A 26,496-nucleotide genomic window follows, 5' to 3' on the forward strand; every position below is an offset into this window, starting at 1 on the left:
ATCTTTCTCTCTCTTTTTTGTGTGTGCGTGTGTGTGTGTGTGTGTGTGTGTGTGTGTGTGTGTGTGTGCGTGCGTGTGTGCGTGCGCGTGCGTGTGTTATCGCAGACGTCACAGCCTGCCGTTGGTCCAGTTCAGTTGAGATCATCCGTTGGTTCTCTCCGGAGGCAGGCTACATTGAAGTAAATCCGGAGCCGAAGCTAGTTTAACCCGGGATATCCCAGCTCACACTCCGTATCCATTAATCTGGACTGAACCCGAAATAAGCAGCAATAAAGAGTCGGGGCGGAGGGAGATCTGCCGCCGCCGCCGCCTCCGCTAACGTAACGTCCGTGACGTCGGCCCGCCCGCCCGCCCGGGCTGCCGCTCCGCTGGGTTCACCACCACGTTGCCCGTCTGGAGGCTCCGTATCCGTGTTTACCGAGTGATCGATCGGTCCGATCGGAGGATTATCGGGGGGGATTGATGATGGAGAAGAAGAAGACCGACTGCTCCGCTCTGCCGCCCGGCTGGAAGAAAGAAGAAGTGATCAGGAAGTCAGGACTGAGCGCTGGAAAGAGCGACGTCTACTACTACAGGTAGCCCGCAACACTCCGGCACACTCATCGATCAGTCGGTGATCAGCCCGCGATCAGGAGCGTCACAGCGGTGATCGATCAGGCACACCAGTACGCCTGTTTAATGGTCCGAAACCCTCCGTGTCACCGGCGGCTCTGAGCGCACTTGCGCTTCTAAAAGTTGATCAGAGTCGCTGATTGATCCGTCAGAGAAGTTACAATGTATCGAGTTCCTGTCGGAGCAGCCCATTCATAATTAAATACCGGGTTTGAGCACTCACTCTGTGGTTGTCTACAGTTCTGGGTCGGAGGTTTGAACTCCCACCACAAGAATCATCATCTGTGTTTCTCACGTTGCATTTAAGTGCTCGTTCAGGCTGTCTGCAAATTCCAGTTGCATTAATGGTCTTTGTTGACCAACAGTTGTGAGTGGCTGATGAGGTCTTAATGGTGTGGTAAATGAATGTTCTCGTTTTGATGTCATTTAGAAGTGGTTAATTACTGTTATTGCCCGCTGATGTAGCTTAGAGACAGTGTGTCACTTGTGTTCACTGACGTTATGATATGACCAACTTGCATAACCGGTCAAAATCGCCCTGGTTACCCCCCCTCCCCCGGTATTTACCCATAAACTTGGGCAGCATCGTTATTTTCATACCTTTTATGACCTTTTTGATTGGCCGTCTATAGGTTATTTCCATCTGTAATATTGAGCTGACTGACAGGATCTCCGTGGCAACACAGCTGGACACGCCTTCCACCGGGTGCTTATACATCGTGCCCAAGTTTGTTTGACTAGTGTGAGTGCTCCCTGGCACGGTTGGAAGAGGCTCATGCTCAACTCGAATCCCATTTTCTGGATTAAGGTCCCCATGGTGGTCCACCGGAAGGGGCGGGACCTCTATGCACCCAAACGGTCCTCAGCGTACTGTGTCATCTGATGTGCTGCTTCAGTATATGTGTTGTTGCATTTTTCACCTTTTATTGGACAGAGGAAAGTAAAGAGGCCGACTGGAAACGGGGGAGGGAGAGCGGTATGCTACAAAGGTCCTCCGGCTGGTATCGAACCGGGGATGTTGCAGTTACGTGGCGTGCTCTCTCCACCAAGGCGCTCCACTTCATCACACGTTAAAAACTAATATAACTGGGACTCCTACACATTATAGACTCGACCACCGACTGTGTACCAGTTTGGGCCACAATTTGGAAATGGACTATACGTGGTCCAGCATAGACTCGGTTTCAACCTAGTCGTGTTCAAAACGACCTGTTCTGCTCCTTTCCTGCTTCATAGTGACTGCTAGAGCGTGTTTACATGCTTTAATTTATTTTCCCATCAGGCTGTGCTGCAGCAGCCTCTCTCTGAAACGCTCTGTTTGACCTCCTGCCTCTCCCTCCAAAAAAAGCCCAGTGTGCTCTAATTGGTCAGCTGGCCTGCTCTGTTGTGATTGGTCAACCTTTTAATGTGTTTGTCAGAAAGGTCCTGCCCTTTTAACACGACCAGCTAGGAATAGTGATCAAATGAATTTGAACTTTCAGCAGCAAACGCCGTCGTCTCCCCGCTCGGCTCCACTCGTACTCGCTTTGTTTGAAGGCGTGAAAATGTTTTTCCTGATTCTCTATCTCCACTAACTACCGCTGCATGAGATTATAGAGGAAATGATGTCACTCCTGGTGCGGGTCTGCGGCGAGGCCACAGAGCCGCTTCCTGTTGATCAGCAGCTGAGGCGCGCCTCGATCAGATTAACGGCTCAGAGTCAGAAACATCCGCGCTGACATGGAAGGAGATCAGCAGCTCGGACGCTACTTTCGCTTTGCTGGGTGACGTGACTCATCAGTTCCAGTAAGGAAACCAGTCAGCAGGTTGACTTACTGGAAGTGCAGTAAACCCTGCCGAGGCCTCCGCCGGGCCCCATCTCTACCATCCCTCACTGTTTGTCAGGAGTTTCATTCAAAGGCACATTTTTATTTCTCAGTTCTGATCCACACGACGCTCAGATAACCTGGATACATAATGTGTTTGGATATTTCACTCAAAGTGAGCAGCGTGTAGCTTCAGAGGAGCTGGAGCCAGACGAAACACGATATCTACTATCAGACGTGCACACACACACACACACACACACACACACACACACACACACACACACACACACACACACACACACACACACACACACACACACACACACACACACAAACACACACACACACACACACATATCCTCTGATCTTTGCGGTGCGGCTGCTGACCTACATGTCAGATACAGCTGAGCGACTGTGTGTCTGCTCCTGATCTTCCGTCTTTGAGAGGGCCGATGACCCTTTGGGGACCTTGGGGACAATTTTTTTAAGAAAGAGAAGGCATTTTGCTTGGCCCTGCCCTGTCACTATATTTTCCTCGAACTGCTGTTTTTGTCATGAATATTTTCGTCCAAAACATGAATATTCCGCATAGTTTTTCAACTTGTCGGAACGTGGACGATTTTCCTTTCGCGCCTTGAAATAAAATCGTCAACCAATCGAGTTGTACCATAGTAGTCGGGTCGTGCCTGTGTTCATGAAGCTAGACAGATTCATGGTTGGAACTGAGACGCCAAGCTTTGCTACTCCTTTTAACCTTGAGAGGCAGCGCATACCAGATCCACTCTTTCACAATAAAAGCCTGAAGCATATAATATTTGCAGGAGGGCGTTGAGCATTTTAATGTTGTTTATTGGTCCTGCCCTCTGTGCAAAGGTCTTTAAGGCTTGGTTTTAGGACTAGGGTTAGAGTCTCTACAAACACATTCTGCTTTCTAATGCAACAATGGAAACGGAAGCGCTCTGGTTCCGTTTGAAGTCTGAGGTGTTTTGACCAGTTGTGTTGGTGCAGACTTGAAACAGTCTGTGGAGAGCAAAGAGACGGAGCGCAGTGAATCACCTGAAGATGAATCAGCTTTTGATTGAATTAGAATGAGCTCGTGAAGTGTCTTCTTGTGTAATGATCCGGTCGGACACGTCGTCCCTCAGCTGCAACCCAGTCTGTTATCTCAATTTGCTAATCGGACTGTAAACAATGAGCAGCGCGCGGAAAAGGAAGTCTTGGCCCAGATATCTGCTGGCGACATCAGAACCCCGGAAATATTATTATTCAGCATCAGACCCAAAGCCAATAGGTCCTGAGATGGGGGTTCATTATGTCATGTCATCATGTATTAAAGGATGAGATCATATGTTACTGTGTTTGCCCACTTATTAAGCCAAAACTTGAAACGTGTTTTAAAGCCATTGCATATTTTGAACATAACGGAGCACAGAACGCGTTAACGTTGTAATTTCTGAATAATGCAAGCAATATTTATGTGCTTGTCCCGAAGGGGAAAACAAATTGTATTGTATCTTATTGTATAAATCCTCCCTGGAGTTGCATTCAGGTCCTGCTGTGAGCGGGAGGTGTTTCCATGGTTGCACCATCAGACATGAGAAGGTGGCAGCTTCCATCATTTATGTCATTAAGTGTCGTTTTCAGGCTGGGTTAAAGAGTTGGACGGCATCAACGCTGACGAGATTGAAATGAGTTCATGCGTTTGAAATGGTGGACAGATGTGAGGCAGCCATGTTTGTTCCTGCCCTGTGGCCGGATTCTCATCATACACATCTGCGGTTTATTGATGGCTAGTTACAGCACTAATTTACAGTGCTATAAAGTGTGTGTTAGCTCAGTTTAATCCCCAATTACTTTCTGAATAAGAATGCAGATCCTTTGTGTTTCAGGAGCCTTTGGTTCTACTGTTCGGACTGCTTGAAACCCGACCGCTAAAGGATTTTGAAGGCCGATACCGATACAAATGTTTGTTGATTTAAAAATCCGATATTCCGATATATCGGCTGATATTTTTTATTTATTTCAGAAACGCGTAACAAAACATTAACAGATTTCCCTAACATTTGTTATTTGTAGTTAGTTATGAGTTTTCACTAAAATAATATCATAATGCAGTTTAAAAATAAACTGCAATAAAATGTTATTGTCACAACGGAACATCAAAACATATTAAAGTTCTGATAAATAAAATGTATAAAAATACAAACTTAAGATATGAAACTTAAAGTCCTTTGAACAAAAACACAATAACAACAACCTAACACAAAGTTACCAGTATTAAAAGACTTGGTAAGCTTCATAAATATAACTTTGAACAAGACTGGAGACAAATTCTGTTAAGTTCTATAAGGGTGTTTCGTCCGTTTTTATTTTATTTTTAAAATTTGTCGGCCATTATGAATGCAGATACCGATAGTAACCGATAGTTGATGCCTAATATCGGCCGATAATAGGCATTTTCCAGATATTTCCATTGATAATACTACAACTCCAAAGTAAAATTCTCCAATTCTGTCTCAAATTCAAGATACCTCCACTTTAGTTCTGACTAGTCACGATGTCAGTTAACATAACTTTAATTTAAACAATTAAAGATCTTTAAACAAATGTTTTTTTATACGTTTTTTTCTTCATCTGTCTGACTCTCCTTCTTCCTTCAGTCCTTCAGGAAAGAAGTTCAGGAGTAAGCCTCAGTTGTCCCGTTACCTTGGAAACACATTTGATCTGGCATGTTTCGACTTCCGGACGGGGAAGATGATGCCCGGGAAACTGCAGAAGAACAAGCAGAGATTCCGACATGACCCGCTCAGTTTGGCCAAGGTAACAGAAGAATCCGAGACGGGGGGGTTATCAGATTATCAGATTAACACAGCTCTCCCTGCAACAGGTTGACAGCTCAGCCAGTCAGTTGACAATCACTCACTCGCCACAGAGGGAGAGAGTGATGAGTGGGTGAACCGACTATTGATCTTTCTGTCTGTCTGTCTTCTAGTCTCGTCATTCATGTGACAGTATAACATGTATCAGAGCTGGAGTCCTGAGTCCAGTCTATTAGCTGTGGCTGGTCTCGGTCTCATTGGTGCTTTGACTCGGACTTGCCTTGGTCTCGTTGTGTCTAGCCTCTGACTTGTCTCTGACTTGTATCTCTGATCTAAGCAGACTGGACTCATTTACATGTTACAGAATCTATCTAATTAAATTTGAATGGTCATCTAACCATTGGTCAGGTGACACACAAACACACAAACACACACACACACACACACACACACACACACACACACACACACCTGATACTAACAAAGCCCAAAACCATCAGTAGCTCTGATTTGGGAATGCCTGACAGCCAATCACAAACCAAGATTTCCAGTGTTTAGGCTACACTAGCAGACAGAGCAGTGATAGTGCCACGATAAGCTCCGCCCACACAGATCAGAGAGCTGATGTGAAGCTTGTGCTGTCATGTCTCAATGCAGGTATGCATATAGGTGTCTTGTGTTGTGTCTGACTCCCCTACATACACACACACACACACACACACACACAGACACACACACACACACACACACACACACTGCTGTAATATTTGATTGAATGACCGACTCAGCAGAAATGCAGTCAGCAGTGTGTGTGGTCAAACTGAAAATCATTTATCCTTTATCCTAAGTGTGACATGCCGTTTGCACTGCAGAGCATGTGGATTTTGTCTACGGGAGGAAAACTCGGTTGTACGCTTCATCAGCAAGAATGTAAGAGATGTTGAGCCAGGTCAAAAACTGTTAGTTTGTCACTGCATTAACTGGTAATATTTGAATGCGAGAGAGTAACAATTTAGATTCCCAATATATTGTCAGTTTGTCCCAATAATGTTTGGAAGTTTGCTTCGACGCTTGGAGAATAGCAGGCGGCAGCTTCGGAGACAGGCCTTCGCAGTTGTAGCAACTGAAAAAAAGCCGCCAAATTTGCCGCGTTTTTTTCCGCCGATGTTGGGGCCAGGTGTGTGGAAACCGGTACAGCGCATGTAAATCTTGTGAGATTTTGAGCCAGGATAAAAGTTATTAAAGTAACTTAAGGCCACCCACTGCAAAAGCCAAAAAGTGGACAAGGAGCTTGAGAGATCAAACCACGCCCACTTCCATATGATGAAAGCCTTGGCGGTGCAGCCTCGACAAATAAGGTAGCCAGAGCTGATGTCAGCTTGGAGCTTTTGAAAATGGGCCACTTAATCTCATGGTCAGACCACAAATGAGACGCCTCACCCCCCACCCCCCACCCCCCACCGCTGGGAGAGTCTGCCGGGAGGAGAGAAGGCGTGAGCTCCAGAGACAGACCGTCGTGGCTGTAGCAACTCAAATTCAGCCAGTAAACCCTAGTAGCTCCGTCTACATCTGCAGACTTCGGTGTCAACCGTGCACTCGGGTGTGTGATCATTTGGGGCCTCTACCAGCCAGGAGGGGGTTTATCAGTGGCAGTGTCAAACCGCCAATAAAAGGTGTTTGAGTAAGTGAGTCACTGCAGCCAGGAGAGCTCCTCAAGCATGCAGACATGAGCATGCAACGTATTCTGCAGTTTGGTGCAACGGTATGCGAGGTTAGCCGTGGACAGACATGGAGATGCACACTCACTCAGACGTGACAATCGCACCGTCTCCTGGTGGATATGATAAGAAACACAGAAAGTAGGGAGTTAGCATGTGAAGCAAAGAAAGGACGAAGGTCTGAGGAAGTGACCCTCATGACCTGAAGTAACCTTTAACAAGCAGAACGTCCTTCTCGTGTGCCGTAGTGGTTTACGGAGGCTGCTGTGTTCATCACAACCACAACATGTCAGAAAGTCTCAGTTAAGTTTGTTCTGATGGTGGCATGAGAGGAAAGGTCTATATACAGGGTTCATCCTCTGGGGAGCAGGAAGGAGGAGTGGGAAATAATTTCTCCAAGCCCCAATACTGGCCCTGAAAATGTAACCAAAGGTGTGCAACTTTTGAAAAGAACAAAACAAATGAAACACTACAAGTGAAAAGCCTTTTCTCTTATTTGCCTTCAGACCCTTCTTTCTAATTATGTATTTCCACAGTGCGATCACTCCAACACACGTGAAGGCACAACCGCTCCAAAAACGCCCCTCGGCAAAGTGCAATCGTGCAAAACAGGCGATCAAATATTATATATATGATGAATGGGTAGAAAACGGTTTCAAGCAGACATGGAGCTCCTGATGTAGCTCTGCTGGAGGAGGAGGAGGAGGAGGAGGAGGAGGAGGAGGAGGAGGGGAAAAGCCCAGGATGAGGAGATTACTCAAAAAATGTTTTGTGGATTTTTATTCAAAACCACTAATATCAACCTTTCATATGCATATGCATGTCTGTTCCTACCACATCTACCAGCATCAAAACGGGAAGGGAGTGGTCAGGTAGTAAACCCCGCCTCTCGCTCAATTTGATAGGCTGCCTGGGCCAAGTGTCAAAACATTGATGAGCCGTGTGACTCCTCGCTAACGGCTGATAAGTCGAGGATATTTCAATTTTCATACACGCCCCAAAAAATGCTAGAAATAGGTGACATGCGAGTGCACACCAAACACTGCTTTTGCATGTTTTGGTGTCGGGTCTCGGGGCCATCCGCCTCATATTATTCCACATATTATGTACGACTACTTTATGTATTTTTTCTGAAATAAGGTCCCATGGTGGTCCAACAGAAGGGGCGGGACTAAGCCTCTCTATAAACAACTTTTTGCCAACAATCCCATGAGAAAAAACTACATATTTTATAGTTATATTTTATTGAACTACTTGCTGCTGTCCCACAGTGGGACAAATAAAAGACGATCTTGTCGTGGTCAGCCAACTCACAACTTCATGTCCAAGTTTGGAATTGACATTGAAAAAATCTTCCAGTCACAAGAGTTTGATAAAGAAATGAGTTAATTGTTTGATTCATAGTGAAGGGGTCGGTTCTGCTTTTCCTCCTCGTGTAATATTTATTCATGTTGATTGTGAATGTTTTTTATGAGAATTGTTTTTGGCAGTTTGCTATATTTACTTTTCATTTTATTTATTTATTCATCATTAAACTTATTTGTAACATGTTCCAAACCAATAAATGAATACAAATGAAGTGAAACAAAGTGGTCATCACTGTCCACTCAGATGTAACAACATAAATCATTATTAGAAGTCTGTGTGGAAGTAACTGTCACATATAAGAAAGGCGCATCGCTTGTTTTCATGAACGGCCGAATGGATGCATTAACCACTTTGTCTGGTAAAGGACGGTCTGGTGTTTCCCTAAGGAGAAGAGAAAGGAAGCATTGGACGTTTCCTCATCATGGCTGCCTCTTCAGGTCGTCAGTAGGAACCTTCCCAAGAGAAAGAGCTTTTACTGTTTGGGGAATAGTTTTCTTTGTGAGAGCGTCATGAGAAGATCCTTCCTTGTAATATAGTATTAGAAACACATGCGTGAATGGGATTCGACTATCATCCATTTGGTGATTTACAGCCATGTTTCCCCCCCGTCACCGTCTCATGTCTTCCATTCCTTATTCCTTATTCTGAAACGAAACCAGAGCTGAAGTTGTTTGTTGTCTTCAGTCGAAGACGCATCAACATCCTTCAACGGGGCAGAGACACATTACTGTGTGTGTGTGTGTGTGTGTGTGTGTGTGTGTGTGTGTGTGTGTGTGTGTGTGTGTGTGTGTGTGTGTGTGTGTGTGTGTGTGTGTGTGTGTGTGTGTGTGTGTGTGCTGTATTGACATGGCTTGTAACTATCTGCTGCTGCTCTTCACGCATCATTACTTGGTAGAAACACACACATTCCTGTTGTTGTGAAACCTCAACTCAGAGTTAACCCTTTTAGCTCGACACACACACACACACACACACACACACACACACACAGACACACACACACACAGACACACACACACACACAGACACACACACACACAGGTTTATTACCACTGTCTTTCTCATGATTAGGATGGTAACCCAGGAGAAGGAAGAAAAGAAGGCTGGGATGGAAGGAAGGCAGGGAAAAAGAAAGGAATTAGGAAAGAAGTTGAGGAGACGTTTCTCCACACAGACTGTGTCTCTGTCTCATCCAGGGAGGTAAACCGGACCTGAACACTGCCTTGCCAATCAGACAGACGGCGTCCATCTTTAAACAGCCTGTCACCAAGGTTACAAGTCACCCAGGCAACAAGGTGAAGGCAGACCTGCAGCGAGCTAGCGAGCAGCCCAGACAGGTGAGAGGCTCACACACACACACACACACACACACACACACACACACACACACACACACACACGCTGATGTCGCCATGCTGATGCCTGAGGGCGAGGTCAGGCTGTTTACACAAGAGACGCCAGAGGAAACCGGGTTGTCATTGTGACTGTGGCCACTAGAGGGTGCTGACGTGTCGTGGGAAAAGAGGCCTAACACAAAGATAAGATGGTGTGATGACAGGCAGAGAAGGAGGGATGGAAGTGTTGAATAAGTACGTATAGATGCCATAAATGGTGTAACCTGAATGTTTACGGGAGGCTCTGCCTCTGCTCACTGTGCTATGGAGCTTTCCATTAGTAGACACCTGTGGTGGACATTTCTATTTATGGCTAATAGAGTTTCAGATTTCACCCGTTGATATGAATGCAAATAGACAAGCGTCATGTGTGTCATCCATGGCCCAATTCAAATGGGATCATAAAATGATTTGTCTTTCCTCATAGACTACCATGCATTTTTTCCCAAAGTAAGGGCCCACAGTGGTCCACTGGAAGGATTGGCACTCTGCCTCTCTATGACTGCTGTTGCCTGTTCATGGACTTCCATATGTGAAGTGGCGTATGTCAGCTACACTGTAGCCGACTGACTGACTTCTGAGTAGTTGTGTTCACGTCAGGTTTCCTGTAAGTATTCAGTGTTCTGTAGGGCAGGATCAGCACTGAAGTATTGTAGTGTTTGGTTGGCATCAATATATTAGCAGACTCCAGATCAGAAAACAGTGAGGCTGATGTGAGAGAAAACTAAAACTGTTCCACAGCAGCTATTCAACTTTCTGCCGCCTGTCTGCCTGCAGCTGTTTTGGGAGCGGAGGTTGAAAGGTCTGCAGGCGTCAGACGTTACGGAGGAAGTGCTGCGGACTATGGAGCTGCCCAAAGGCCTGCAGAGTAAGTCTCCATCATGAACCAGATCACACAGCGTGCTCCGGTCCCGAACCCCTGACCCCTGACCTCTCTCTCTCTCTCTCTGTCTCTCTGTGCAGGTGTTGGTCCGGACTCGGGCGATGACACCCTGCTGTCGGCCATCGCCAGCGCTCTGCACATGACCTCGGGTCCGATCACGGGACAGACGTCTGTGGCGGCTGAGAAGAACCCGGCCATCTGGCTGAACACGTCCCAGCCGCTCTGCCGGGCCTTCACCGTCACCGACGAGCACATCCGGTGAGCCCCCGTCGCCACCTTACACCCTAGTTTCAGCTGAAGACGAGGAAGAATGTGTTTCTGTGCATGCTGGTGTTCTGAAACAGGAAGTCACTTATTTGCCTCTCAGCTTCTGGTTCGGGGGCCGATAGCTCTGATATGAGTCATCACTCACATCTGAGCACCCAGACATTCTCCACACGTTCTTTAGATTCAGCCTGACTTACTTTCTCCGAGTGTGTTTCTGATGGCTGTCATGAACAAACATGTCCATTATTCTGCTGAGCAATCGGAGACAAACAATCTGGTCTGAGAATCATTGGTTTTTAAGTTTCCTTCAGTATCACAGTAATACACTGCAGTCGTCTGTATATTAATGAGTACACTGCAAACTGGAGCTGCTAATAGCTAATTCGGCGTACTTGTAATGGTGCTTATTTGATGATATACAAGGAGACTAGCTAACATAGCCCCTTGCACTCTTTGGCCATATGACCCGTCTGGACAAAACACAGGGTTGACCATAAGGTTGGAATCATTTACAAATGTCTTTTATCGCGCCAAGCTAATGTAATGCATGAATTAATTTCACCGGTGTGATTGTGACACATAGTGAAATCGTTGCACCTGGTCGAACTGATGCATTTAAAGAGGAAAAAACAGAGGATGTGTCTGAAAACAAAATATTCCAACTTTATGGGCAACAGTGTATATGAGTCATCATTATTATTCTATTTCGACATTCCTATTGTTTTGAGCGCCACCACTGCTGCTGATACAAGAACGCTCACATTCATGCTGAGCTCTTGTTTAATAAGGGACATCATTCAGTCTCTTTTCTATTCCAGGGAGGATTTATTCAGCATGTTTCCTACATGACAATCCTAGTGTCAACCTATTATTATTATTATTATTATTATAACCTTCTGTTATTATTTGGGGGGAAATCATCACTGATTTCATTTCATCATGTTGCATCAAATCCTTTGGAGGTCATAGTTCCTTAAACATTTAACCAGTTAAAGAAATAGATCATATTATAATTCAATTCAATACACCCCGAGCCGCGATTGGTCTGTGATGACCCGTCAACACGTTCTCTCTCCAGTGCATCAGAAAGTGTCTTTTCAAAATAAACTCCCGTCTCCGCAGGAAGTTACGTTGTCATACGACAAAACCACCTAGTTAGGTTGAGGAAAAGAGGCGGTTCGCTTTAACTCGGCCGACTGATGACTCACGTGACAAGCGAGCCACGACGTGTCACATGACCATCGACACTAATAATTCACATCGCTGACGTTAACTAGATATATTACTGTCATCTACAGTTTTCTGCATTCAGCAATATCCTGTATGACTTGTGAGTAACATTGTCCTTTAATGCAGCAGCCGCCGCTTGCTTTGTCCCAGAGTTGCATAGAACAGAACAGCCTCCTTCCCGGTTGAAGGGTGGCAACCAGCTGAACTGCTGTATCGCTGTAACTCCACACCGCTTTCACCGGTCCAATGAACAAATTGCTCCCATGCTTTCAGTCCCACAAAGTGTTATCCTTGAGAGAAATCCATAAAAGCTCTGTTTTTCTCAATTCTCTGCAGAGATCTCGGTTTAGTGTGTGGCTGTTCTCACCTTCACAGCAACAGAGGCTATATCCTTGTGTGCAGTGAAGGAAAAGAGAAGCCACACGTGTGCTAACGCGTGCTAACGCTGAGCGATGCCTCCGATACGTAGAACTCAACGAGGACTCTTTCTACATGCACCATTATAGTCCTGTTTTGCCCTGATCCCCTAAAAAGCAATATTCCTTCCCAGCTGTTTACATGGCTGATGAAAATGAATCCACTAATGTTGTATCGGAGTATTTGTCTGAGAACATGAGCACAGTATCGGACCCGATACCTGACTGTCGGAGACCAAGCAGCGAGGCGATGAGAACAGGAGTTCTGTTAGAAAAATAGGGTTTTTATTGACCCAAAAAAAGGCAAAACAATACAAACCAACAGCTTAATATGGAGGCCTAAGAGGTCAACAAAGTAGAACTACTCAAACAAAACAAGGAGTTAACTGAACCAGCTGATGGTCTCTCTGAAGAGAATCAGGTGTCGGAAACAAACAAGTCGGTTCTTTGTCAAACGTATAAAGTTTTCTTTTCATCGTCCCAGAAGAGATACGTAACCTGCGCTCTCACCAAGGCCTTTTTGTTCTACGGTGCTTAACATTAGTCTCCTGGTCCTCTGGCGCCTCTACTGGCTGCATGTGGTAGCTCTACATACTGTGAGTATGACTCACCGGCCTGAACAAATACTTTCACTTTAAGAGCTACCGACACCATATTTGGAAGTGTTCTCATTGTTCAGTTAAAAAGTGATGAGATGTGTGAGCAGAGCGATGTTGTGTAAAAAATGTTTTTGTAAGCTCACAGAAACATGTCAGCCGTGAAAAAAAGTGCCATTTTTCCTCCGCTGATAAAATCCTTGAAGAGGGTGAATCCAGCCAGAGAGAGAGTAGATGAGTGTGGATGACTGATGCATGCTGGGTAATGGGTGCAATACGTTGTGTAGGGAGAGAGGAGGATGAGAGGGTGATGAGAGAGCAGACAGATGATGAGAGATGAGGAGTAATGAAGCGTAAAGGAGGAGGAGGAGGAGGAAGAAGAACAGCAGCCCCCGCCACAGTCACGCTGGGAGTTTAACATCCAGGTGGACAGAAGGCTGTTTCGGATCAGTCGTGCAAAAGTGATCATGGAGATAAGTAGGCTTCACCTGCTTCAACAGACCTGCTGCTAACGGACGAGCCAATTAGCACATCGGCTCGTTCAATTCAAACATTCCACCGTCCAATCAGATTTGGCATGGATCCCCCCTCCTGACCCGGTGGATAAAAACATAAAACAGATTCCAGAATGATCCATCCATCCATCCATCCATCCATCCTGGAGAAGAAGTCCCTGTAAACCATATAAACAGTTACTGCAACCTGACAGGAGGGGGCACTGTGGGGACACACTCAGAGTCAGCTGGTGTGTGTGTGTGTGTGTGTGTGTGTGTCCAGTAGTAACAGAGCAGAGAACAGCTGGCCGAAGCCATTCCAGCAGAATGACTGGAATACATCACTCTCCCCATCACTCCATATCTCCTTATTTACCCCATCTCTCGTTCTCCCTCCCTTTGCCCTTCTCCTCTCACATTTTCCGATCTCCTGATTTATTCTGCCCTTCCTTTTCCCTTCTCTCCCATGATTCCCTCCCTTCCCTACTTCCTTATCACATTCCTTTATCATTCCATCCTTTCCTTTCATCCATACTCTCATATCTCCTCCTCTCCTTGTCTCCTCATATCCTCACATTTCCTTCCTTATGTTTTCATTTCTTCTCTCGTTCCTTCCGTCTTCCCTCCATCCTCACCCTCTCCCATCCCTCTCTCATTACGCCAGCATTCTTGTCTTTCTCCTTCTTTTGTTTTCACTCTTCATCTGTCTCTTTCCATCTCTTCCCCTCCTCCTCTTCCTCCCCTTGTCTCTTCTCTTATATCTCCTCCCTCCCTCCAGCCTTCCTCCGTCTTCTCCTCCTCCTCCTTCTTTTCTTATCTCTCCCCTCCATTAATTTCCAATTCTCTCCCTCTTGCCTCCTCTCTCTCTCTTCAGTTAAATCTGCTTGTCATCCTAAATCGCTCTCATTCCTCTCCTCCTCCTTCTCTCCTCCTCCTCTTAGTCCATCCTGCTCTTCCTCCCCTACTACATCAAACTCTCTCTCTTCTGCCCTCACAGCTCTCATTTTGTTCAATTCATTATCTATTTTATTTTTAATTTGAGTTTTTGTCACATTCTTAGCATTCCTTTGATTTTTCTCATTTTGTTGTGACTTCCACTGTTTAACTGTATTATTCTTTCATAACTGATCCTTCCATGTCGTCCCTTCTTTAAGAGACCATGTCTCCTTTTACCTCTCGCTGTTTGTTAATCCAATTTCATTCCTTATATCCTTTGTTGGCTTTGGCAAAAGGCGGCCAGACATCTTCTCATCTGTGAGGAGAAACAAAAACGCTCTCACGGCGAGTTTAAAGAGCTGGTGTGGACGGAAGACGATGGAAGGCTCAATGTCTTTAAACACTATTTCCTGTTCCGACTCGGTCCACTCAGAGGAGAAGCCTCAGCAGGGCGATCCACAAAAACACAAGGCAAGCCATGAGCCTTCTCTACTTGTGCTACACCTGCTTCGTGCTGCTGTGTATCGCTGAAGTCTTTTCATTTCATCCTATTTTATTTAACTTCATTAAAACCATTGAGTCATTTATTTCTTTAAAAAAAAAAAAAGAACAGCAGACGCCTGCTATGAAACAAGCTGCCTCCCAACCTCCATCTCCTTCCTCAGACTCCACACACACACACACACACACACACACACACACACACACACACACACACACACACACACAGACCAGGGTTTACGGATAACATGTGAATAAGCCTGAGAATATGTATTCATACACCCAATAAACAAATCAATGCAGAAAAGGACAAAAGGACAAAAGCCCTGAGCGATCTTCCAGGCTCACAACCCAACTAACGAACAATACACAAGCTTTTATTCTGACACACAGGCCCTGTGCACTCACACACACACACACATGCACACTCACACACACACACACACACACGCACACTCACACTTACACTCGCATGCACATGCACACTCACATGCACACTCACACGCACACTCACACGCACACTCACACTTACACTCACATGCACATGCACGCTCACATGCACACTCACACGCACACTCACATGCACACTCACACTTACACTCACATGCACATGCACGCTCACATGCACACTCACATGCACACTCACATGCACACTCACACTCACATGCACACTCACATGCACACTCACACTCACATGCACACTCACACTCACACTCACATGCACACTCACTCGTGTGCTGCTGTACAACGTTTCACCTCCGTCACAGTTCACACACCTGAGCACGAAGTCGGAGCAGAAAAAGAATCGTCTTTTACCATTTACAACAGCGCCCCCCCATGGAGGGAGACCTCCCTAAAGAACAAGACAAGAGGAAAACACCAATATGTTTCTGTTTTTCATCTTTGTGAATGAACGTTTTGCGATTTGAATAATGAATAATTGTCTTGGACCTCTGAGAGCTGTGTTTGAATACGAGTATAATAATAAAAGTAAAACAATAAATAAACTGTGTTTTATCCCCACGGTGGCTGCTGTTAAGCAAATCTCCACTCTTTTGGGTGTTAAGCTTCCCCCAGATGTTTGAACCTGCCTGCAGGGTGATGCTGGGGGGGGGGGGGGGTCTGTGAAATGAAGAGCTACATCCAAAGTAATTAAGACTCTAAAGAAAGGAGTCGTGCTTCCTTTCCTTTGTAGCCCACAGGCTGTTTGCTGCTTTCTGTTCGGTCTTGTGTCTTGGAGGTAGATTTGCTGTTTCAGGTATATAATGAGACATCCTCTTCCTCTCTGTGTGTGTGTGCGTGTGCGTGTGCATGTGCGTGTGCGTGTGCGTGCATGCGTGCAGGGAACAGGAGCTGAAAGTGTACCAGGCCAGGAGGAGTCTGGAGGAGGCGCTGATGGCCGACGGTTTGGCGCGGGTCGCCGAAAACACCCGAGAGCTGCTGGAGGGCAAGACGGCATAACAGACAGACAGGTGAGGTGAGACGGAGGAGCTGTGTCACTCATCACTGTGAGGTGTGAGGAGCCGGTCTCTAGTCGTGTATCTGGGATTTCAGGAAGTATGTCTGTTAGCTTCTATTAGATCTCAGAAGGCGCTTTTTTGAGATAACTGTTGAGAGAGAGAGAGAGAGAGAGAGAGAGAGAGAGAGAGAGAGAGAGAGAGAGAGAGAGAGAGAGAGAGAGAGAGAGAGAGAGAGAGAGAGAGTCTTTGTATTTAGAGTCGGTATTTATCTCTAAAAAGCAATTTCTGAGGTTTAATAGAAGCAAACTGACTTCCAGAAAGTACATTGAAGCAAACGGAGAATGGTTTGCTCAAGCCAATGTGGTCACCTGCTGTATGACTTATAATAGTTCTGTGTAACGTTTATTTATATGGAATATATGAATAAAAGCCTCTTGCATGTTTACAACAATAAACAATCCCATTCTAAAACGTTTTCCACCAATAAAAGCAGCAGTCCCGTGTGCCCAGAGAGTAAAAAATAGGAAAATGTCTGTATCTCACACAACTAACAGGATTACATGGAACGGTGTTATGTAATTAGGAAACAAAACAAAGGGAACTGTATTCCTCTACAGTTACAGAAATAGCAGGATTACGACTTTGAAATCGGGCTGCGCGGTGGGTAGTGGGTAGCACTGTCGCCTCACAGCGAGAGGGTCCCGGGTTCGATTCCCGGTTCGGGTTTCTTCTGTGTGGAGTTTGCATGTTCTCCCTGTGTTAGCGTGGGTTCAGCCCACTGGCTGGTTACCTGTCTGTCTCTACATGTCGGCCCTGTGATAGACTGGTTACCTGTCCAGGGTGTACCCTGCCTTCACCCAATGACAGCTGGGATCGGCTCCAGCCCCCCCCCCCCCGACCCTGAATACAGGATAAGCAATAGGAAAGGTCAGACACAATGTTTGAAACACACCTTTGTGTCAAATATCATGGCCTGCTGTCTCAGATTCACTGGAAACAACGAGAGGCCCAACGCAGCAGAAACAGCCCCGGGCCACATACATGAGAGTATGTCGGAAGCCCGGTCCACATGTGTCTCAGAGACAACATGACCTTTCCTCTAAAATAATACACATCAATACAATCTGTAAAACGATCCAAGAGCTGCATTCAAAGTCATTAAGACTGTAAAAAAAGGAGTCATCGTTAATGCAGCCTGTTGTCCCTCGACCACTGTCTTCTCTAGCTGCTGGCGGGATCTGGTCTGAGCGTTTCACAGGTGACCATGTCAGCGAGGGAACTGGTCCCCGAGGGAACTGGTCACCTTGGTATGGTAGTCGATGGTGTTAAGCACCACTATAGAAATAAATGAAATAGACTACAGAACCATTCAACTACTAAACTACAGAACCATTCAACTACTAAACTACAGAACCATCCAACTACTAAACTACAGAACTATTCAACTAAATAACTACAGAACTATTCAACTACATAACTACAGAACTATTCAACTACAGAACTACAGAACTATTCAACTACATAACTACAGAACTATTCAACTACATAACTACAGAACCATCCAACTACTAAACTACAGAACTATTCAACTAAATAACTACAGAACTATTCAACTACTAAGCTATAGAACCATCCAACTACTAAACTACAGAACTATTCAACTAAATAACTACAGAACTATTCAACTACATAACTACAGAACTATTCAACTACAGAACTACAGAACTATTCAACTACATAACTACAGAACTATTCAACTACATAACTACAGAACCATCCAACTACTAAACTACAGAACTATTCAACTACATAACTACAGAACTATTCAACTACAGAACTATTCAACTACAGAACTACAGAACTATTCAACTACATAACTACAGAACTATTCAACTACAGAACTATTCAACTACAGAACTACAGAACTATTCAACTACATAACTACAGAACCATCCAACTACTAAACTACAGAACTATTCAACTACAGAACTACAGAACTATTCAACTACAGAACTACAGAACTATTCAACTACAGAACTATTCAACTACAGAACTACAGAACTATTCAACTACAGAACTACAGAACTATTCAACTACAGAACTATTCAACTACAGAACTACAGAACTATTCAACTACTAAGCTATAGAACCATCCAACTACTAAGCTACAGAACTATTCAACAAATAAACTACAGAACCATTCAACGACTAAACTACAGAACCATTCAACGACTAAACTACGGGACTCCTTTATGACTAACCCCTAAAGTACTTAACCTGCTGAATGAGTAAACTGCTGACCTCATGCTATTAAACTATTAAACTACTGAACAACTAAACTACTAGTGAACATATTTTTGAAACTATAAAACGGATGAACTATCAAACTACCAACCTACTCAAATATTGTAAAATACCATGACAAATAAATGTAGTTAACAAAACAACACAACTACTGAACGAGTAAACTACTGAAGTACTACAGTAATGAACCTGTTTAATCAGTAAACTGTTGACCTCCTGCTACTGAAATACTGAGCTACTCAACTGTTGAACTACGTAACAAATAAACTACTAATGTACTTATTGACTAAACCTGAAAACTGCTGAACTAAACTCTGACAAATAAGTACTACAGTAAATTAGTAAAGTACTGGACAAATACACAGAAGCAGATGTAGTGAAGGCCTTAAATCCAGAACGACTAAATGAGGAACTTGGTGATCTTTTACTTTTCCACGGTTCCTCCTAAAGCACTCCAACGTGATATCAACGACTGTGCTGCAGTGTAAACGTGAGGAAAGTTCCAGATCGCAGCTTTGAGTGTCTCGAACGAGTCAAAAGCTGAACCAATCTGCTCTGTCAGAGACCCTGTCTGGGTGTGTGTGTGTGTGTGTGTGTGTGTGTGTGTGTGTGTGTGTGTGTGTGTGTGTGTGTGTGTGTGTGTGTGTGTGTGTGTGTGTGTGTGTGTGTGTGTGTGTGTGTGTGTGCTGAGATTTGCTGTGAATGCTGATGGGATTCTCGGCGTCTGATTGAAACCCAGCCATGCAGTCGGCTTTGTGTGTGTGAGTGGGTGTGTGTTTCTGTGTGTGTGAGTGATTGATGGGCTCTGGGCTTGTTGTTGGAGTGTTTGTTAACAGTTAATGTGAAACGTGAAATGTGTGTGTGTGTGTTGTATTATGTTGTTTGTTTGGTTATTGGTTGTATTTTACTCTGCAGAGCCTGTAAACAAAACCAAATTAAAAAACATTTACTTTCAGAAGTTCCCACATCCATCCATCATCCCTCCATTTATCCAGGTCAGGGTCGCTGTGGCAACAGGGCAGCACAGTAGACCAGAGACTGCTAAAAAAAGAGTTTGGAGAGAAAGGAGAAGAGCCTGTTGACTGCCGCCGGGATTAGTCTGACTCCAGTTCTCATTAATTAAGTCTAGATTTGGCTCTCAGATGATTAAACGGCCGAGTGCAGGTTTGTCCCAGACGGAAACATTTAGTTCTGAGTGTGAACCCCCGCTGAAGTGCCTTAAACTTGCATTCTCTCTGCCGGCCATCAGGGGGCGACTCCTCTGGTTGCAAAAAGGAAGTCTGATTGCATGGAAGTCTATGAGAAAAAGACCCTACTGCTCTCTCGATTTATTATCTTAGTAAACATTGTAAACATGAGTTTATGGTCTCAATCTCTAGTTTCAAGTCTTCTTCAATCCAGCATGATGTTTAGTAAATGATGTTCCATTTACAGTTACATACTGTTGACTAGCATCGCTACCATGCTACCATGCAACCATGCTACCATGCTACCAATGCAATTAGCTTCTGAGATTACTTATTCAAATTTAAAATTATGGAAGCTGTCTTTGTTAACAGCTTCACACCAGAATCCAGATGGATCCAGATCCGGATCTGGGTGCGGCACTGCTTGCTTGTGTTTGTCAGATCCACCTGTCGCTCCTCCACAGTCCAAATAAGGTCACTTCCTTTCACTGGTTGCACAAAATTGATAAAATACCAAACTCGATGCCACCTTGACTACGTCCACTTCTTAAATACAGTCTACGGTTTGTACTGATGGTTGTGAAAAAGGGTTCAGGTTCAACCTCTGGGGAACAGGGTTGTCAACAGGACTTTTCACGGCAAAATGTTCACTCACTCGTATCTGAAAATGTGAATAAGGGAGCCTGATAAACTGAATGACTTTTACTATTTTTAATTCATTATTGAGTCTGACATTGTGTTCCTGCTCTCCATTCTGTCTGGAACGAAGTGTTATTCGCTGCGACCAATCAGCAGTGTCGCAGAAGGTCGGGGTAATGGTTTACACTTTCAGTTCCACCGCTGAAACTGCAGCGAGGACAGTTAAAACATCAGCATTTGTTTGTCAGGTCCGACACTCACGTTATATTTCCTTTGTAAGTATCGCTGAAGTGATTTGTCTGTCATGATATATCTGTTGTTAATAGAAGCTGCAATTGTGTGTGTTGTCAGATGGATGGTGTGTGTGTGTGTGTGTGCTCTCTGATGTTTCCTCTAAAAGCCGACTGATAAGGAGGCTTTTTTTTTTTAAAGCACATTTGTTTTCCGTGGAGGGAAAATAGTCCATTAATGCAGATTTATGCAGATTGGCTGGATGGCAGTCGTTTGGGCAAAAAGAGCCGCTGAGAGTCGAGGAGTGATTACTAATGGGTTTTTATAGCTGGACCAGAGAGAGGGCAGCGGCCAGCCAGCGTGTGTGTGTGTGTGTGTGTGTGTGTGTGTGTGTGTGTGTGTGTGTGTGTGTGTGTGTGTGTGTGTGTGTGTGTGTGTGTGTGTGTGTGTGTGTGTGTGTGTGTGTGTGTGGCTTTCTAGCTGTTGAAACAACCATTTTAAATCTTTGCTGAAACCTCAGACCGTTCAGTTTTGTTTCCTGCTGCTGTGACGGTTATTGCTGCTTCTTGCTAATTTATTTATGTTGGCGTTATGGCTGAGTTAGTTTCTTCCGTTCTCCGTCTCCTTGGTGACTCGTCTCTGGTCCAACATGGTACAGTAGGCGGCAGTCACACGCCAAAGGAGACGCTGTTTCCAGATGACTTCGACTAGAGTTACATCATATTGGAGGAACACTGACCTTGCAACATATCTATTTGTGCAATATGAAAAAATAGAGGGATTTTCACCCACTAATGCTGGTTAACAAGGCAGACTCGTGTTCGGAAGTGGTGCAGGAGGGTCGAGGTACACTATTTGAGTGGTCATTGGTCGTTTTAAAAGCCCAATCAGGGCATCCAACGTGCCCAGTCATCATTCAAGTTGCCTAATTTTTAGCCACGCTCACGCCATGACTCAGGACAACATCTGATGGTGGAGCCACCACTCTGCCCACACTGATCTATTATATATGGGACTGATCTATCTATTGGATGGATGATGGGATTTTATACAGTGCCATAAATCCATGGTGAACATCGTACCTTAAACATCCGCATGTTAACAGTGGTGATTCTAGAACGGCCTCACCAGAGCATGGCTGAAGACTTTAATAGTCGAGATCAGATCTTCAACGTTTTTCAGGCCAAGGACCCCCTCCACTTATTAAACCGGCCCAATAATTATGTATAGAACCATGTATAAGAGTATATTGTATTGATCTATGTGTACAATGTTAAGCCATTAAAATAATAATTGTTGACAGATTCATATATTTTAATTCTATATTGGCATTCATTCATCACAATTTTTAACAAATAGGAATATTTATATTTGCTCATTATAGGTTGTATTCATGTGTTAATTTTTTTACATATTTAAATTTTTATCAAACAATTTTAACAATTAGTAACTCTGCGGAGCCCCTAGAGGTCACAGTTGATTGGATTGCAAGATTTCTGGTCTAAATAGTTATTTTTAGGTGATTTATTTAATTTATATATATATATATATATATATATATATATATATATGATATAAGGACAGGGTGGTGGATGGGTCCAAACAGTCCTGTTCCTGTCCTGTGAGGCCCAAGTTCTTTTGTTGCCTTTTCTTTTGTTTGAATTTTATCGTCATTTACAGCCGAACCATGATTTTTACCAAACCTAATAGATTTGTTGCCTAAACCTAATTATGTCGCTTTGTAGCGACTTCTGTTGATTTCTTAATTGAGCGTGCTCTTCAGGTGCATGGGAACATAATTGTGTAGGAGACAGCGTCTCCCTGAATGTAGACATGAGTAACCACTCCACCTTAATAACAATGCCACATGCTGTTGTTATCAGTGATGGGTTTGCTGTGTGGGGCTCCCTCTTACATTCAGGGGCTGGAGACGAGTGCACCATGAAAAATGAAGGGTTCAGTCCTGAAACCTTTTCTTGTGTTTTACACATGTTGGATGTAAAGTGATATCCGTCTTCTCTTCTGACCGGGGACGACAATATGGGTTTCACGACATGTGGCACTGTTCCTTTAAATGTGTAGACTGGCGTTTTTATCTGATCAAGACGGAAGATTAACACCGACTGAGAAAGACTGAAGATAGACAGTGTGTGTGTGTGTGTGTGTGTGTGTGTGTGTGTGTGTGTGTGTGTGTGTGTGTGTGTGGGCGTGCGATTATTAGCTGTGTGTCTTGTAATTTCCAGAGGAGCTGATTCAGACTCCTGCAGCATTTTTCAGCTGCTGGTAATTAGTGGATGTTGAGACACAGAGAATTATCTGCTTCAAAGTCATTCACAAGGCTGATAACCGCTCTGTGTATGTGTGTGTGTGTGTGTGTGTGTGTGTGTGTGTGCGCATGCTGTCAGTCAGCTGAATTGCCTCGATTAAGCAGCAGATTATCAGGATTTTCTAATTATTAGGGAGTAATTAAGACTGAGCTGAGGATTATCAGACTGAAACATGAATATACAGAAGCGGTGAAGGGAGAACACTTTCAGATACGGACACGTCAAAACGCTGAAACAGTAAAACAATTAGATCGTGAAACAAAGAGTTTATTCTAAAGACTGTTTGGTGGGTTTGCATTCTCCTAATGCAAGACTGGGATTCACAATGGCACAATGAGGGATTCTGAATGGAAATAACAGGGTCATCAAAATGTAAATATGGGAAGGTTGAAGAGATTAAGATCGCAAAATAGAAAAATCTAAATAGGAAAAAGTGAATGGAAAGAGGAGGATGAAAATGGCATATGAAGGATTCAAAATGGTCATAAATAGAAGGACTAAAAATGGCAAAATATGAGATTTAAAAATCAAATAACTTAATAAAGATTTAAAGAGGGAGACTAAAGGGGCACAGCAAAGATGTAAAAACGTAGATATTCAAAATGGCACGAAGGACTCAAATGGAATCAGATGGTCTAAACTGACACAATGAAAGAATCACAACACAAGAAGGATTCAAAACAGCACAATAACAAATTCAAAATGTAAAGTTTTCAAAATGGCATGATGCAGGATTAAAACTCGTAACAAATCAAAGGACTAAAATGGCACAATGAAAGAATCTGAATGGAAGAAAATAAGTATTAAAAATGGCACAGATAGAGATTCAAAATTCAAATGACAGATTTGAATTTGGATTTAAAATGAAAAGAAGGATTCAAATGGAAGCAAGGGGATTAAAATGGCACATTGAGGAATTCAAATGAGGAGGAGGTGAAAGGAGGTGGCACAACAATGGAAGTAAAATGTAACACGGTCTTTAAAATGGACAGAATGGAAAGTCTGTTTCATAACATCTCAATGGACTGCTTTAAACCAGGATTTAAAGGAAACCTCGTGTCATCTCTTCATCACGGCAGGATTAGCTGTAAATATGGGAGTCAGAATGTGGCGTACAGCTGAGAGATGGACGGGGAGGCGCAGCAGGAGGAGAGCATCATCATGTTACATATCACTCCTGCTCTCCTGCTGAGTGAGCCCTTCACTCTGCTGTTTTATGTATAATTAAAACCTTTTCTGTGCAGGCAAAAGGCCTCCGCAGGCTGACGGTCCTAATTGTAGCCCCGCCTCCCTCGTTAGCGCAGTAGGAGGGAGGGGGTGCGAGGGGTTAATGGAGAAGCTAACGATTCAAATGGAGGCTCTCCATATTAATTGGAATCTTTTCTTTTTTTTGTCTAGAGGCCGATGTTTATTGTTGTACGGGAGGCGGAGGAAAGGCAGCAGAGACAGTTTGTTCCGTAGATTGTTTTTATTAAGTGGGTTTTATTAAGACGAGCTTAACGAGTCAATTTGGGTTTAATAGAGGAAGGAGGTAGGGGGCGGAGTTTTGTTCAGGGGTCTCTGCAGGGAGCTGGCAATTATATGCACACTATCTGTTAGTAGAAGACAACGGTATAGATAGTTGAGTGCTCATTATCACACACACACACACACACACACACACACACACACACACACACACACACACACACACACCTTCTGTGCAATAGGGAAAAGAAAGAAAACGCAGAAAATGTGTTTCTTTATTTTTGAACATTCAACCCGTTATTCATTTGCTGTCTCTTGGCAAATTCACAGAAATCTAAAAATGTGCTGGAAATTGGACGTACTTATGGTTCACGCTGCGTGTGAACACTCACGTACGTCATCATTGCTCATCTGGAAAAGGAAAACAAAACTATTACCGGTTGCATTAACTCTCTATCTCACTCTGTCTCTCTTCCCAGAGTTCCTCTGTGCACCAGCCTCAGGTTTCTAATCATCTTCCTCGTAATCCAGGCAACAAACCAAAAGCAGACCCCCCCCACAGACTGAAAGCCACCTGATCTGTTATCTCAGCGAACGATTGCTTCCACCTTCCAGTGAACCATTCTCAGGATCTCTCAGCCTCTGGAAGCTACACGGTGGTTTCCTTCCAGAGCAACGGCAGCAACAATGGGAGCGGCAACCACAGCAATAATAATGGCATCAGCAACAACAAAGACACAAGCAACAGCAGCTGCCATGTGACAACAGACAGACACGGCAACATAGCAACACGATGAGCAACAGCAGCGATACGTTGAGAATCTACGACCGAAGCCTTTAATCCTCTCTGAGATTCATCATCTGTACAAACTTTAAGTGCTTACCTTGTCTCACTTTTCAAATCCAGATGTTACTTTTCTTTCTTTTTGATATAAAGCTGTTTTTTTTTAACCTGCTGGAGAGTAACGCCCTCATCCAACCCCAAAGTCCGATTGCAAACTGCTGGACGGCTCTTGCTAACTCTACTTACTTTTATTGTGCTCCTTGATGATTTAGGTTGTTTGTGGTGTCACAGTGTCATCCGTTTTCAAGGGTTTTAATGAAACAATACACCTTTACATGAATATGAAATAGAACAATTGCTTATTTAAGACAAATTTTATACCTTGAGAGAACATACGTGTACATTTCTTGGACTGGAGTAAATAAATGATTATATTCATCATTGTTTTTTGCTGCTTTTTTAACCGGATGAATGTTTCCAATAATGTTGACAACATGTAACACGCTGCAGACAGCCTTGTTCATACAGTAAGACGTTAGGAAGTACAACACCTTGGAGTGTGCTGAGAAGATCAATATCGTGTGTGTGTGTGTGTGCGTGTGTGTGTGTGTGTGTGTGTGTGTGTGTTAAGAGCCTCCTTGAGCCAGGTTAGCCTAGCTTAGCATTAAGACTGAAAGCAAGGGGGAAAAGCTACTCTGCCTCTGTGCAAAGTTAAAAAATACACCAAGAAAGAGCTCTAGTTCACCAACATTCTGTTCTTCTTTTTTTGAATGGCAGTACATGAATTCAGTTAAAATCATATGTCATACATAAAACAAGTCTTAAGGTGTGTTCACACGCCATAGAAAGTCAATGCAAAGACACAAATACACGCACATTTGTGGCAGAATTTGAATGAAAAAATGAGGCGAATAATTCATGTGATGCGAAAGCCTCTTTGTTTTGAGACAGAGGCGTGTTGGTGACGTACGTTGTGTGAGAGCAGGGATAGTTCACTCAGCGGTTTCACACCAACAATTTGACACGTTAGTGAGAGCATGTTGTCCAACAAATCC

General features: G+C 44.0%; 1 protein-coding gene across 2 annotated transcripts; it reads left to right on the plus strand.

Moving 5' to 3' along the window:
• The first annotated feature begins 104 nt into the window (after positions 1-104).
• Positions 105-25,880, plus strand: mbd2 (methyl-CpG binding domain protein 2). Of its 2 annotated transcripts, none has more exons than XM_084036132.1 (7): positions 105-575; positions 5,081-5,240; positions 9,522-9,662; positions 10,497-10,587; positions 10,683-10,860; positions 16,386-16,519; positions 25,139-25,880. In XM_084036132.1, exons 1-6 carry the CDS (start codon positions 463-465, stop codon positions 16,501-16,503), a joined length of 801 nt encoding a protein of 266 aa, XP_083892258.1. In that variant the 5' UTR covers positions 105-462; the 3' UTR covers positions 16,504-16,519; positions 25,139-25,880. The 2 variants fall into 2 exon arrangements, with proteins under 2 accessions (XP_083892258.1, XP_083892257.1); XM_084036131.1 differs by having other exon boundaries at positions 106-575; positions 16,386-16,514; positions 25,137-25,880.
• The last annotated feature ends 616 nt before the right edge of the window (positions 25,881-26,496 follow it).

The sequence above is a fragment of the Eutrigla gurnardus genome (assembly GCF_963514095.1).
Source record: "Eutrigla gurnardus genome assembly, chromosome: 19".
NCBI lineage: Eukaryota > Metazoa > Chordata > Actinopteri > Perciformes > Triglidae > Eutrigla > Eutrigla gurnardus.